Source organism: Aquila chrysaetos, chromosome 5, assembly GCF_900496995.4.
Source record: "Aquila chrysaetos chrysaetos chromosome 5, bAquChr1.4, whole genome shotgun sequence".
NCBI lineage: Eukaryota > Metazoa > Chordata > Aves > Accipitriformes > Accipitridae > Aquila > Aquila chrysaetos.
The window spans coordinates 46,717,455-46,732,121 of NC_044008.1; the positions used below are offsets into that span (position 1 = coordinate 46,717,455).

The window sequence follows — 14,667 nt, forward strand, 5'->3', positions numbered from 1 at the left end:
CAGAGATGAGCAATCTTTACTGTAATACCCTGTGTTTGCAAAGGAAGATAGGTAGTTTTCTATTTATGGAAAAGCATAAGTAGTGGTCTGAGTTTTAATTGGATAGTTTCAGTTGTGTTAAGGTTGATGGTGTTCTACCTTGTAGTAAAGTCTTACAGAAGTTTCATTTTCTGTCCCAAGTTGTCAGATATTGTAACTCTTTACAGTTCACTGATTACTTTCATGCCTGTGCCCTTTTATCTGCGAGCAAAAGGATTTCTGTGTACTGGGTCTATGCACAGCATCTACAGTACTACATCTGCAGAGACTTTGTATAAATATAAATACAAATTAAATATGTATTTATAAATAAAAATAATACAAAAAATACAAAGAATCCCCTCCTACCCTGACAGCTAAAACTTTGTTTGCTGAAGAGAAATCGAAAGAGGGAAATTAAATGATTTACCCAAAGTACTGAAGAAACTGAGAATCTGAGTAGAACTGTCTGGCTTCTGAAATTGTTGGTCTGGACACATTTGCTGTTTGGATGAGAAGAATAACAGTTTAAAACTGAAGTGTTAAACCAAATCCTGAACATTATCATGCAAATTCACACCTATGAAGCATCTAACTAATGTTTATTGAATTGTAACTTGTATTGTGCTCTTGTATATTTAAGGAATAGGAAGTCTTGATATCCATGTTGTAAGTTCATATTCCAAAATATTTCCAGAAGCAGCTGCATGTTTCTGATGCCTCTGTAAGAAAAATATTTGCTACCACCCAAGGAGTAACGCTTAAAGAATATGGATGAAGGGATGGGAGAGAGCTCTACCAAGTATGTTTTTAAAATACCTTTCAGGTCTCTCCAGTGAAATCATTCTTGATTAGCCATGCTTAGCTAGAAGGGATTATTTCATCTATTATGGAAAAGTATGAGCAAGACTTGAGATTGGTTCTTTTTAACCTCCTGTAGGAAAGCCCAGATTGTTCCAAGCCAATGCTGTTAGAGGCACTCTGGCAGAATAGGAGATAGGAAATGCAGTAAACATTCAAATTATAGCTCAGCTTTTCAGAGGCTGAACAACCTTTTTCTCTCTGCTTTTTATGTAGCCTCAGAGAAGATTTGTCCAGGCGGTGTGTTTGTACCAGCCAGGTACCACTGTGCTGATCAGTGAGGATGACTCCCCCAGCTCTCCTGGCCAGCAGTCTAATTTCCAGGTGCCATTCAGTATTGCTGCTGATACGGAGCATTCAGCCAACAGCGAAGGAAGCCACGAGACCGGTGACTCTGGAAGATTTTCTCATGAGTCCAACGATGAGATACACCTCTCCTCTATGACAAGTGCCACCCCTCTCACTACCAGTCCTTTTGTAAGCAGTGACTTGGGTACGAACATGATGAGCCCTGCCATAAGTAACTGCACAGAGCCTCCTCTGCCGTTCGCTACTGACCAGACCCCTGCCTCACCTCTTCAGATACACTCTGCAGTGCAAAACTGACATCCTTAAGGCCACGCCAGACATTCTTACAGTGTATGTCTGTTCGAAGGACAATGAACAGGGAGCCAAAGTTTTATTGCGGAAAGCCTGACTAACCTAGCAGGTGATCCCGTATCTCTGTTGAATGTTTTTTTTCTTTTTTTTTTTTTCTTTTTATTTTGGTTTTTTTGTTTGTTTTTAAACTCACTCATTTTGAATGTTCAGTGGTCAACAAATGTGAAAGGACAGTGAAGATTTCTGACTAAAGTTAAAAATATGTCACTGGAGCAAAGGGAAGGCTGTTGGCCCTTTTGCTGACTATCTACCTCAGTTTGCCGAGAGGTGAACTCTGAATGATGACTGCTTTACCTCATTTGTGTTCTAGTTGGTCTCAGCTATGGAACTGATGATACTTCCTAGTAGCGTTGTTTTATTTTGGGTTCTTTTTTTGTTTTGTTTTCAGTTGTGTGTAGAATGTGTGTGTGCACGTGTGTATGCTCAGTGATCAGGGAGTTGTATAGGTAGGTGAACAAGATTGTTTAGCTGAAGCTCTGTCTTTAAAAAGAAGGAAACCTCAGAGTATAAAATGTAATGATATAATGTGTTTGACATAGAGGATGTTAAAAACTGGGAAAACCGGAGTTGGTGCTTCCACGTATACAGCCACATGAAATCTTTTGTGCTTCTTGATTTCTCATAACCCCAGTAAGCCTAGGGTAGTGCCTTTCCCCCAGAAACTTGTGCCAGCAACTGCTGACAGGATGTATGCTATATCCTTAGGGCTCTGGGACATGTCGGGTTCCCCACAGTGACAAATGTTGCCCCTTTATTGACACTTAATGCTAAAAAGCATGGCAAAATGAAGAAGTATTCAGCATTTCCAAACAGTTTAGCTCTGCCTGAGAGTCATGGAATAGATAATAATGCTGAGTATTCTAGTATCACAGTACTTCTTAGCAATGGTGCCTTGCAATATATATATTATGAAATTACTGATTTGCCTTATGCCTTTTTAGTATTCATAAATTGCTTTGGAGTACAGAAAGATGCCTTAAATGCTTCTTAGATGTTTTAAGTAAACTGCATCATGAGTTTATAGTTCATTTTTACCCAGCTTTGAGTGCTGATAAGCACTGCTAGCATCGTAGTATGTCTCAGAGCTCTTGTTAGGATGTGACCCTGCTCCTTGCCTTCGCCTAGTGTGCTGTTAGCCAGGAATTTTAGCTCAGGGAGTGACTTTACCCACATGCCAATCTAAAACTCTGATTAGGCTACTATGAGAAATAAAAAAGCCAGAGCTTTAGTTGAAGAGTCTGTTGGAAGAGGTGAGTACTGCTACTGCCTTGAACCCATGCAATTCCTGTTTTATACTACCTCCTTTAAAAGTTATTCTAGTGTTTTGTTGGGGTTTTTTTTGTTGTTTTTTCCTGTACTCAGGGAACAGTTTGTTACTTTTGAGCTGCCTCACGGAAACGTGGAGCAAACTGACAGGGTATCATGGTTTGGTTTTTAATAGGAGAGAGGGAGAGAGAGAGAGGAGGTTGGAATCATCCAATGTTATAAATTTGCCTGTATCTATATCCAGTCCTCTTCTCCACTCCTCCTCTTTCCCCCTTTTACTTAAAGAAAAAAAAAATAGGCATATGTTTTTACTTTTAAAAGAAAATATGTTTAAAATGTAGTGTTGTGAGAAAGCAACCATAGGAACTCCTGGCTCTATTTAAGTCTGTCAGAACTCCCATTGACTTTACTGGGGCCAAGATGTCACCCTTAAGGCAGGCCAGGCTGACTTTTGTATTGTTCCTCATGTATCAAAAGGTGGTCAGAAGTCATCAAAAAGCCCTACTGTTCTGTTTTGTGTTGATGAATCGGCCTCTAGTTACTGTAGTTCTTTACCTTGTAACTGTTTGCTAGTTCTGAACCAGACAGTACACATTCACCTTTTTGTAACAGTGTTGCTGCAAATGCTTTAAAAAGAATCTTGTACCAAAGACTTTTCTGTGGAAGAGAAGGAAGCCACATATTGTCCAAAAATAATTGAACTAGTTAAAAGCTATAGGTTTGAAGAGCTGAATACATTTTATTGTATAAGTAGTTACTAACAAAAAACAACAGGGCTTCTTGATTGTAGTAGTTGATTGCATAGATGAGTTGTATGCTTCTATGATTTTAACTACCTTGTTGTTACAAGAGCCTTTAAAGAAAGGTATAATAATACCAGCAGATATCTCCAAAGACTTCCAAGTGTAATTTTTTTTTCTCCAGCATGTAGTTCATCAACAATACAGTATTAAAAAAAATATTTTTGAACAGTTTTTTATCTACTTGCTGAAGAAAAAGAAAACCCTTTCACCAAAGATTTATTTTTGGTTTTGTCAGGCAGAATGTTTAGTGTACAGCAGAGTACTGTTTCTAGTTAGGTAAAGTGTGAATTAATCAAAACTAGATTAAGAATGTGTAACTGTAGCATGAAGTTTCACACTTCATCTTTCAGAGTAGCCTCTTTTGTTAGTTTCATTCAGAAAGAGCCAATATGCAGATGGTAACTGCTTCTCCAAAGACTTGTTTGCTGTAAGTACTGATAATCGGAGGTAATTTTATGACCTTCATTACAGGTAAATACTGTAGATCCTAAACTTTTTCTTCCAGAGACCCACTCTGTAGTTTAACCCATGGATAATTTGGGAGAAACAGACTTTGTATAAATTTTGTCAATCTAATACAGATGCTCTAACTTCAATAGCCAAAGAGTTGAAAATATTCAGTGTATTAGAGAGCAGTGCATCCAGAACTCTATTCATTACTTAATGTTTTATTAAGGTACTTTTTATCAGCAAATAAAGAAAACCAAAGATATTTAAGGTTACCTCAGCATATAGGCAAGCTTAGTTAGACATTAATTATTCTGTCTTTTTCTTTATTTTTATGTTAACCAAATATAATATGTTTCTCCAGAACCCAGTCTACATTCATGTGCTTCCCTTTACTTTGTCATATAGTCGTGATTACTACAGAACAAAAAAACATGTTCTCCTCAAAATTCATGGCCTATTACTAATATATCACAAGATTTTGTGAGAGAAAATTTGTCTTATGGTTGAAAACTCCACCAATGTAAGCAAAGGAATCTCCAGAAAAATTACATAGAAACTGATACTTTCTCTATTGAACTCAATAGCAGAATCAATCCTTCATGATTCTAACAGTGCAAAATTGGGCTCTAAGTTTAAATGCTTCCTATCCTTGAAGCCAACACATGTAATTATAGATATGATATTAAAGATATTAATTTTCTTAAAAGTTTACTGTCTAAGGAAATCAGTTTTTCATATGTAAACTTTGTTCATTCCATTTGCCTAGAAAGAGCTGGCAGAATAGTTTCAGGTTTTCCAGGATTTTTTTTGTGGTTATGTCTGTAGAAACTGGGTCCTGGAGAAAAAAATGTCATTTTTTAATTATGAACTTTACTGAATATGTTCTGGAAGATGAACATAAATGTGGAATTTAGTGTTACACTATGTGAATTGATTAAGTGTATTAAGAACTAAGGAGCCATGGATGATGTAATGAGTGTATATGCAACCCTTGTACTTTAAAAAGAATGCAAAAATGTTACAGTTGATGTGACTAGAAAAGCATCAAAACTTACAAAGGAAATCTTGAAACTGGTTTACCATGCTAATTGTGTTTCCACGTGAGGACTCTGCCCTTCAGTTGCAACAGCAATGCCTGTTCTGCAGCACCTGGATCCAAAACGAGTTACACTTGTGTACATTCTTCATATTTAACAAATAAAAAGTATTCTCATCTTTCAGGAGTTATCTAGGAGAACTGGGAATGTGTATGCTGTGTAGAACAGGGCCTATCAGTTGATTATTTTATTTTTTTTTAATAGCTCTTCTTTTGTAAGAGAAACTTGAAAAAGCTACATATTGCTTTTAATAATTTCCTATGTTAGCTGTGCATTTTCTGTATAACTTATGAGATTTTAACTGAAAAGAGTATTGAGAGATTTCTTTACCTGTTTTTAATTACTCTTTGTAGTTCATTCCCTCTTTGGTTTTATTCCCTTGCTTTAGACTGTGAGCTAAATCTTGTTTGCCTTATTCAAATCAGGGTCCTCACCCTGTTTCTTTTTAAGTCAATGGGAGAATTAATTTTTATTTCAGTTTGCATGGTCTGAACAGAAGAAAATCAACTTTTTTGTTGTTTTTTTTGTTTTTGAAATCTTCACAGTATTATTATTATTTTTAAAGGCCAGAATTCTTACGTGGTTAAAACTCCCACTGGCAACTGCATTTTTGTAAGATAACAAGTTACCATGCATCAGAAGTCCACTGTAACTCTCCATGCATCCAGTCTTAGCCTGTAGTAAACTGCGTACTTCAAGTGAGTTTACCTCTTTCTTTTTCATTGCAAACTAAGTCAATTTGAATGACTTACCATTTGCTGCAACCTGACGTATGCAAGCATAGTTACCATGGACTGCTGGGTCTCAGTAACATGTTACCCTGAGCAAACTTGTAAGCCTTAAAACCAAGAGCTCTTGCTCATTTTATTTGTTACAGAATGAAGTTCATGCAGGGAAAAGTCCATCTCCTAACATGGGGAATGTTGGTAGGTTTTGTAGGGCACTCCGTGTTTAGCCAAAAATCTCATTCACACCAACTGAGAAGAGAGCTGCACAGGTGTAACTCTGGTGGTATTTCACAGAAATCAATTTACTGAAGTTATTCTGGTAAAATTGAAAGCAGAATTACACCTAGTAATTGCTAAAGAGGTAGTTCTTAGCTTGAACGATTGTTACACACTTACTAGTTGCTGCAACTGCAGCTCTGCTAATAGCAAGCAATTTCTAAAGTGGAGGAATTTGACTGTCTGCTGGAAATATTGAGTGCCTTTCTATAATAACATTAACTTAAAAATATATTATTTATGTAACTGTATATTTTGAAATGTGTTTCAAAAATACTATTCTTCAATACAAGTCCAAAACCAAATCGCATTCTGTTAATAGAGGCCCTTATGAAAAGAACACAAATTCAATTTGGCTTAAGTGCAAGTAAGTTTATTTCTTTGGAACTCCTCTAGATTTACACTGAGACTGGTCCTAAATAACTCAAAAGGGATTTAAACACATGCTTATGGTTTTGCTGCGTTGGGCCCTCTGGTTCCATTGTGGGCTGTGCTCCTTCTGGAAGTTTTCAGCTTTTCATGGTTGCATATACCCACATTGCATCTGCCTGGTATGTTTTCAGTAAAGACTGACTGTATATGAAAAACTGACATACACAAATGTTGCTTTTTGATTGTTTGGCTTTTGGGTTTTTATAAAGTTGTGAATGAATCGCCAGTGTAGGAGCCAGGTATGTATCTCATATTGTGGTGTTCTGGATCCTTTCACTCCGTGTGCCATTTTCTTCTAAGGGCAGCAATGGCTGACTCGCTAATGGAGGATGGAGCTGAATTGTATTAATTTTATATTTGTCTCAGGGGATCAGCTCTGTGAATTCCATTGCATGAGGGAAGCTAATGTTTGCCCTGATTTGAATGTAACTTTTTAATGTCTTTTAAAAACTATTTTGTTTAATAATGTGGATTTGTTTTTCTTTTTCTAGCATTCTAGTAAATGTTACCTAGTGTGTTGGTTCATTTTTCCCCTCCAGGGTTGTTTATATACTACCCCAAGGTCATGCCAAAAAGTAATAGAAGTTTAAATGCCAAATGTTTATGAAACTGCTGTCTAAATACTGATTGATTGCACAGTTGAAATAAAAGTTTTCCTTAGTAAAAGTGGTACTTGGTAAATATTTTATTTTCAGTGTCTCTGCTGGGTGGCTCAAAACAAGGAAGATATAAATACCGTGTCTCATTTTAGGCTGAGCAGCTAGGGAGATGATGGCACTTAAAAATCATAAAAAGAGGTAGAGAGTAAACTGCACATGCCTTATCACTGAAATTCATAGAACTTTCCCAAACATGTATTCATGTATCATTTTTGTACCTGGAATTATTTCCCACCTGAAAACTCCATTTGTGTCCCACTACTGTCAAACACCCGTGCAAGATCTCTGTTTTGGTTTATTTTCATTGGGTGTGGAAGATGTGGTTCTCAGCACAGTTGTTCTCAAAAGTCTGGGAAGCTGCTTGCAAAGCTGCACTACAGAGTTTTTCCCAATGTTTTTACACCTGCTAACTGTTGAACCTGGTATTTCAACATATGACAAGACTATGAAAATGCAGTTGCTGTAGGTCAAAAGGCAAACTGCTATTTTTACAAAGGACTACATTCTGGATGAAAGTCAAGTTAGTGAGGAAATTAAGTTCTGTAGGGATTAAAAGGTTTCTATTGCCAGCAGGTTGATTACTGATTGCCACTTGAAAGCAACTGAAAAATTGGCCAGGCGGTTTAGAGAGTTAGGTACAGAGTTGGATTTAGAGTAGTAGTGCCCACCCAAATCTTACACTACTGGAAATAAAACCACAGTAATTACTGCTGTTATTTATAAGGTCTCTAGGGAGAACAAAAACAAAACAGCAATGGAATCTGAACTCTTGCAATCCTTAGGTAGGTTTGACTTTGGTTTTTCATCTCTATTGTTCCCTAAAAGACTGGAACTCTTCACTGGCACTGAATATACTTAATGGGAAAGAAAAGATATTTCACAGGTATTTCAAAGTTTTGAAATCACAGTATTAGGAATTGAAGAATTGAAATAAGTGTTCACTAACTTTCTTGCATGTCCAGAAAATGACTGCTTCTGAATACATTTATTTTTACTTATTTTGACCTTCTCTAAGAGGCACGTGCCCTGTCACTTACGGGCGCCCCTAAGAGAGAGGGTGCTGTGTGCGCCTGTAGGAGATAGAGCCTTTCTGCTCTGGCAGCATCTCGTGCTGATGAGTTGGGCTGCCTGGATTCTACAGCAGAACCATGATGTCTTTCTTTCCTTTTGAATTCTCAGAAGACAAAGGAAATCTGAAAAGCCTCATCATGCTTCTCTATGAATCACAGCTGTTCTCACCTGCAGAGTCTGCTTATAGAACAGTTCTGCCTAGCTGGGTAGCTTATACGACATTTATCCCTGGGAGTATTAGAGCACCAGCTGTGGTGACTATTTATAAAACAAACTCTAATCCAAAATTCTTTATTATGTATGTTCAAATACAGGAACACTGAAATATTGTTATTCAGATGTAATGGAGAAAATTAGACCAATACTGAAAAAGTAATAAAGTATTTTAGCAGAGTATTTGTAAAAAATGAATAAATCTTAAATATAGTAAATAAATTAAATTGTAAAAGGTAACAGAGAATTTTGAATAGGTAGGGAGCACTCAGTCTTGGACTGTCCAGTGATACAAAAGCTCCACCAGTGTAGTCCACCAGAGATGCTGTTCTTTCACTAGGTGAGAACAGGAACCAACTGCAGTTCCCGATTATGTTACTGCTGGTTAGTACAGGTACATTTTACAGTCCAGAGTCCTCATTCTCAATAGCAATAAATAAATAGTAAAGCCCCATCTGTCAAGGAGTTATTACTGCAAAGGAAAGCTTTAAAACAGCCCTGGTTTTTGACCTGATGCTGTGCTACGTGCTTGCAGTCTGCCACCAACCTGAATGTCTGAGCTTCAAAGAGGTGAGCTCTGTGGGCCACTTACATTGAATGGCCACATTAATTGAAATGACAGCATTGCTGTTTCTTTCTTTAGTTTCTCAGTGACATCACTCTGCCATCTTTTCTTACCTGTTTTTTGGATAAAAGGACCAATACGTTGGAATACAAAGGCCAGCTTTCTGCCATGCTTTGCAGGTTGTTTGGCCCCCAGCAAGGAGGAAAGCAGGGAGTAGGGAGGGAAAGGACTCTACCTCCAGTTGTGGCAACACATCAGGAGTGCGGTATGTGAAACATCCCTTGTACTACAACAGGTGAGCAGCAGTTCTTTATGAGTTAATTCCTCTTCCTGTCCTCATCCTTTCACTCAGCAGGTGACACTGGCATCTCTGTTAAGAAGCAGAGTCTGTGCCTGTATTTGGCTGCTAATACTGTGCAGAGCACCACACATTAAAGAAACTGGCTGCCGCAAGGTCTAAACTGGGTATGTATGTCTTGAGAACCAGCCTAGTTCTCCACCAGATCTGGAGCTCTGGTGACTGCAGATTTGGAATCTCCTTTGCACCTAAGGCCAGACTTTCCATTTTGTTATATATGAAAAAAGACATCTGTTTTCCTTTCATTTATTTCTTAAGTTATTTATCTTAATATTTACAAGTAAATCCAGTTGAGTATTCTGTTTGGGGATGCATAAGCATTTGTTATCAGTAGGACTAACCTATGCTTTATCTTATTTCCAATACATATTGGCACTGTGCAGCCCAGTCTGTCTCCCCTTTTTTCCTTCATCTGCAATCATGGTCTCAGGATTAGTGCTGGACAGTAGAGCGTATCCTCTGCCAGTAAGAGAGAAGCTGTAGGTGCTAATGCTGTTGCTGTCCGTGTTGCAGTGTCCTACTCTTTCTATAATTAATATATTAAGACTTCGCTTCACCTTTTCTTCCCCACACAGTGAAGAGGATGGGATTTGAACCCTCCTCTCCGCACAAAACTGCATGCTAGAGCCCCAGGTAAACAAGCTCAAATTTGACAAAGAGATACCATATTGTTTCTACCTGAAAGTGTAGTGTAAGCTTTATTTAAATCCTATTTACACAGGAATACACCATTAAGACATACAGAAAATGCAAATAATTCAGAATCTAGCTGTGCCTCGGTGAAAGTATACTATGCATGGCTATCTCTAGTCCATAGGATCTTCTTTGGCTGGCAATAGAGGTCTGGGGGCTGGCAAACATTTGGGTGACAGTTGCTCTTCGAGGGACTTCTGCCCTTACTGTCAGGTGTGAATCCCTGTTTGGCCTGCAAGAACCAGCTGAGATGATGGTTTTCTGGCAGTGCTGCAAAATGGTCCAAGTTCTTCAGGGTTTCTCTGGAGAGATGGCTCAAGCATCACTGGAAGTTGACCAAAATTCCAGGTGGGTCCAGGGGATGCTAGCTACTGTAATCATCCTCAGTTTTGAAGGATGAAAGTGAATTTCTGAGGGTGACTAAAGATATGTGTCCTATTATACTGCTCTATGGGAAGTTTTAAATCAGTGCCCAAAACACTGGATTCTGCTTCAGCTGGAAATAGACTGGGGACTCCCCAGGGGTCATGTTAATAGAATGGTTTTGAATTTCCTTTTATCTGCATGGCAATACATTGGGGGAAAAAAAGATTTTCATGAGTAAAGCAGCAGATTTCTGGCTAGGCTGCCAGGGGGTTGCAACACATGAAAGCAGGAAAAGTGTTGCTCACACTACAGCTCACTACAGCCTTTAACAATTTGCATTTTGGTGTGCTGATCTAGGAAATTATCCCCTCTGGATTGCTGAAAGCTATCACCAGGGGATGAGTGACAGAGCTTAATATAAGCTGCCTCCTCAGTTTCTGCAGTTTACAGTCGTATTAGCTTAAAACAATCCCACTGAACTACTTGCTCATAGCCTTCCCTATATTAGGTCATGCAACTGAAGTTGGAAGTAAGGCAGTTTACAGCACAGACTGTAAAATTAAAAAAAAATTAATTTCCATTAAAAATTATATCATTCATGTTAGCAACCATCATGCTTTGGAATAGATCCTGAATATTTAGAAGTCAGTAACAGCTTGCTCAGTCTCTACCAAATAAAACAATCTGGCTTTGCTTTACACAAAACCCACAGTCAAGGCAGAATGAATCCCTTGAGATCAAGATTTCCAACTTCAAAGGATAAGTTAACTCCAAGCTTGAGTTCTAAGTATTTCAATTAAACTTCTGCAAAACCAAAAGCAAGACAACCTCTAGTTCATAACAGGAAAGAATTTTGATACTGACTTTTACAACACTTTACAGAAAAGTAACTATATTAAAGAAGAAAGCGCCCTCTTATTTTTTATATACTGCATCACTAGCTTTGTGACCTACATATGGTAAGATAAAATCAGTGAAGGTCTGCATATTAGAAGCCATTGTAGCACAGCCTAGAATCACAGTCAATACCCAAGAGTCCACTTCAGCCATTGTAAAGGCTCAGAGGTTTACGTGAGCCTGACTACCACCGTGATTAGCTTTTGAGCACTGGCTAGAGATGGGGTAAGTAAGTACCCTGGCACCCAGCAGTGTGCTGGCTTGCATCATCTCCTATGACACAGAAGTCTCAGCTTGAGTAACGAGGTTGCCATTTGCAGTTGGGTTGACTGGAAACAGCCTTTTAACAGAAGCACTCCACAACTTGGTTTAGCATTCAACAAGGTTGTAAGAGTTTGTGATGAGGTTTCTCTCCTGTAGCTCAGCTGGGCCAAAACTTATAGCCCAGCCCTGCAGTTGCAGATAACTAGATGACAGGATTCCCATAGGAACAGATGTATAGCACCCTAAAATGTCTGTCTGTAAATTTCAGATTTTGAATTGTACCCACCAGGCATAATACATGTCAAGCAATTTAATCCAGTTTGGTGTTTGCGGACAGATAGTGCATATATTTTAAATAATTAGTTCCACATTCTTTTCTTGAAATCCTGGATTCCATATGAATTTTAGCCTGGGGATTAGGGAAGCTGCTCTCAGATGTAATGGGAGAGTGCAGCATCTATGTAACTAGGTCACAGTGTACTTAGGCATATTTAGTTATCTATCTGTTCTTGTGTTGTTTCCTACTTTTGTTGCACAATAAACAAAAGAAGTAACTAAGTTTGATTTGTTATCTCCTCTTAAAGGATGGCAGAATTCTGAGATTTCATAGTGGCTTTTTTTACTGCATTTTCTAACAATGGTATGTTTGTGATATCTTTTTTTTTTTTTTCTGCTTTAGCTGCATTTTCCTTTTGTAGTCTACAAACCCCCAAATTCAGACACTAGTTGGTTCCTGCTTCCCAGCAGATCTCCTATTACTCATAGTTACTTGTTCAAAACAGAGGTTTTATTACTGCATTCCAGTAAATATTTTCCTTAAAAATTAAGACTAAGCTATAGTTGCCAAAAAAAAAAAAAAAAAAAGTCATGTAGCAGTCCCCTTGATAGTCTACTAACTACATTTCCTCCTTACTTCGTAATTGTGGAAATGCTTGGTAATTACTGCAAATACATGAGGTCTTACTGTAAGAAGGTCTCTAACATTATGGTGGGTTAACCTTGGCTGGCTGCCAGATGCCCACCAAAGCCGCTCTGTCACTCCCCCTCCTCAACAGAATGCGGTGAAAATAAAATGAAAAAGCTCATGGGTCAAGATAAAGAGAGGGAGATATAGCTTACCAATTACCATCACAGGCAAAACAGACTTGACTTGGGGAAGATTAATTTATTGCTCCTGGTCTGTACTCACAGAGGCCACCCCAGCAGCCCCCCTGCTACCAAAACCATGCCACTTACACCCAATACAAACATTAATAATATTTTTGTACTAAGATTTTGGTCCCGTTTGCTGTTTAACATAGAGCCGGCTTCTGAGCATCCTGCTCTGAAATTCAGAGACATAATTGTAGTTGAAAACCTCAACTACTGATCTGGATGAAGGGAAGGGCAAGTGATATAATTTGACTGAGATGGCTGTAAAATTAATTTATCTCTTGACAGACATGTTCTTGCTAAAATCTGTCCCCATTCTTGACTATCCATGTCCCTCCTAGAGAGATCAGATGTACTCCATAAACCCCAATACAGAGTCCTCCAAAGAGAAACTAGTAGAGTAAAATCAAAACCAGCTGGCCTTTAAATCTGACTTTGAGTTTTGTAATCATGAGTTGAGCGTCACTATTTTGTCTCACTACTACTATGTGTCAGTTTTTATTGAAGACAGTGAATCACAAACACATGGATAAAATCTATTCCTTCGTGTGCTCTTTGACTACAGCAATGAGGTACAGATTCTCTTAGTGCAGAAAGCTGTTATTTACCCATGAGTAACTAGGGTTAGAGCAACTGTGGTGTGGCTAGAAGTTGCATATAGTGGTATCGCATAATCCAGAAGAGTCTACAGAGGTACTGAGGGGAGATTTTGCTATTCTCTCAGTGACTCTGCCTGATACTCTGAGCTGCAGTGTCCATATGTACTTAACTTGGACTGGACAAGCAGTCCTACTGCTTGAAATTCAAGGACTTCAGTCAGCGATGTTCAGTGGGTCTGATCCATCCCAGAGGCAGCACCCTGTGAACTGCACTCTCCAAAACCATAAAAAGCAGACTATAAAACAAAACAAATGCATTTGTTTGTGTGTAACTTTCCGTAATATATAGATCTTATCAAATAAATATGACTTGCAAAACTGTAAAAAAGTTGTTGCTGGTGGTGGATAAGAGAAAAGAGGCAGCGTATCCAGGAAGATTCCCTCTAGTGTAAGCAGATACGCATGGGTCAGGAAGCTCTGTGCCTGTCCAAGGCTCTTACTGAGGCACAGGGCTGAGATGAGAGAATACCCACACAACTGTGCTAAGCCTGGAGAGCTTGTTCTGCATGAGGCTTTGCTACCTCTAGAGTTAGCATTACCACTCCTTTAGTTTTATGGCAAAGATTTCACTGTGGCAATTCTGCAATGCAAATCCCAGAAGAGTCTTTGCCTAAATTTAATTACTTACTTAAAAATGCACTGATGCAAAGGACAAGGCTTCCTTGGGTTTTTACAGCAACAAACTTTATAACTTCGACTGTCAGCAAAGTCATTGACAGAGCCTGGATACAAGAGCAGATTCCTAACCAATTATTGGCAAAGATCAGCATGGCCTTTGCAGAAAACTAGAAAGGGCTCTTGAGAGAACCGAGTAAGTGCAGGCATTAAATGCTTGCCTCCCTTTTAATCAAATCCTGTTTCCATAAACAGGAAAACGTAAAGGATTAAAGATGACAATCCAGAAAGTGCAGAAATTGCGTTTCTTTCATTTCCCCACAGAGTGTCCCCATTTCGCTATTCATTGCTCAACAAGCAACCACTTTGAGTGGGTAGTAGTCTGTTTTGCAGAGGAGCCCTCAAAGGTTTCTTAAACATGTATTTGTCCCTTTTAAAAATTTATTATATTGATAATGTTAACATGGCAAACTGAAGTTCCCTTTCACTTATCCTAGAGGTAAAGGGGAAAGAAATCTTATGTTCCTTGGTGACTTGAAGATCAAATGAGGGTTTTCTAATGCA

At 38.4% G+C, this 14,667-nt stretch overlaps 1 protein-coding gene across 1 annotated transcript in view; it reads left to right on the forward strand.

The window, feature by feature from the left end:
- The window catches only part of PRTG (protogenin), an 88,055-nt gene extending 86,004 nt beyond the window's left edge, over nt 1–2,051 (forward strand). The window contains 1 exon segment of the mRNA XM_030016074.1: nt 1,096–2,051. Coding sequence (XP_029871934.1) covers nt 1,096–1,485 — 390 coding nt within the window. The 3' untranslated portion in view covers nt 1,486–2,051.
- Nucleotides 2,052–14,667: the final 12,616 nt, after the last annotated feature.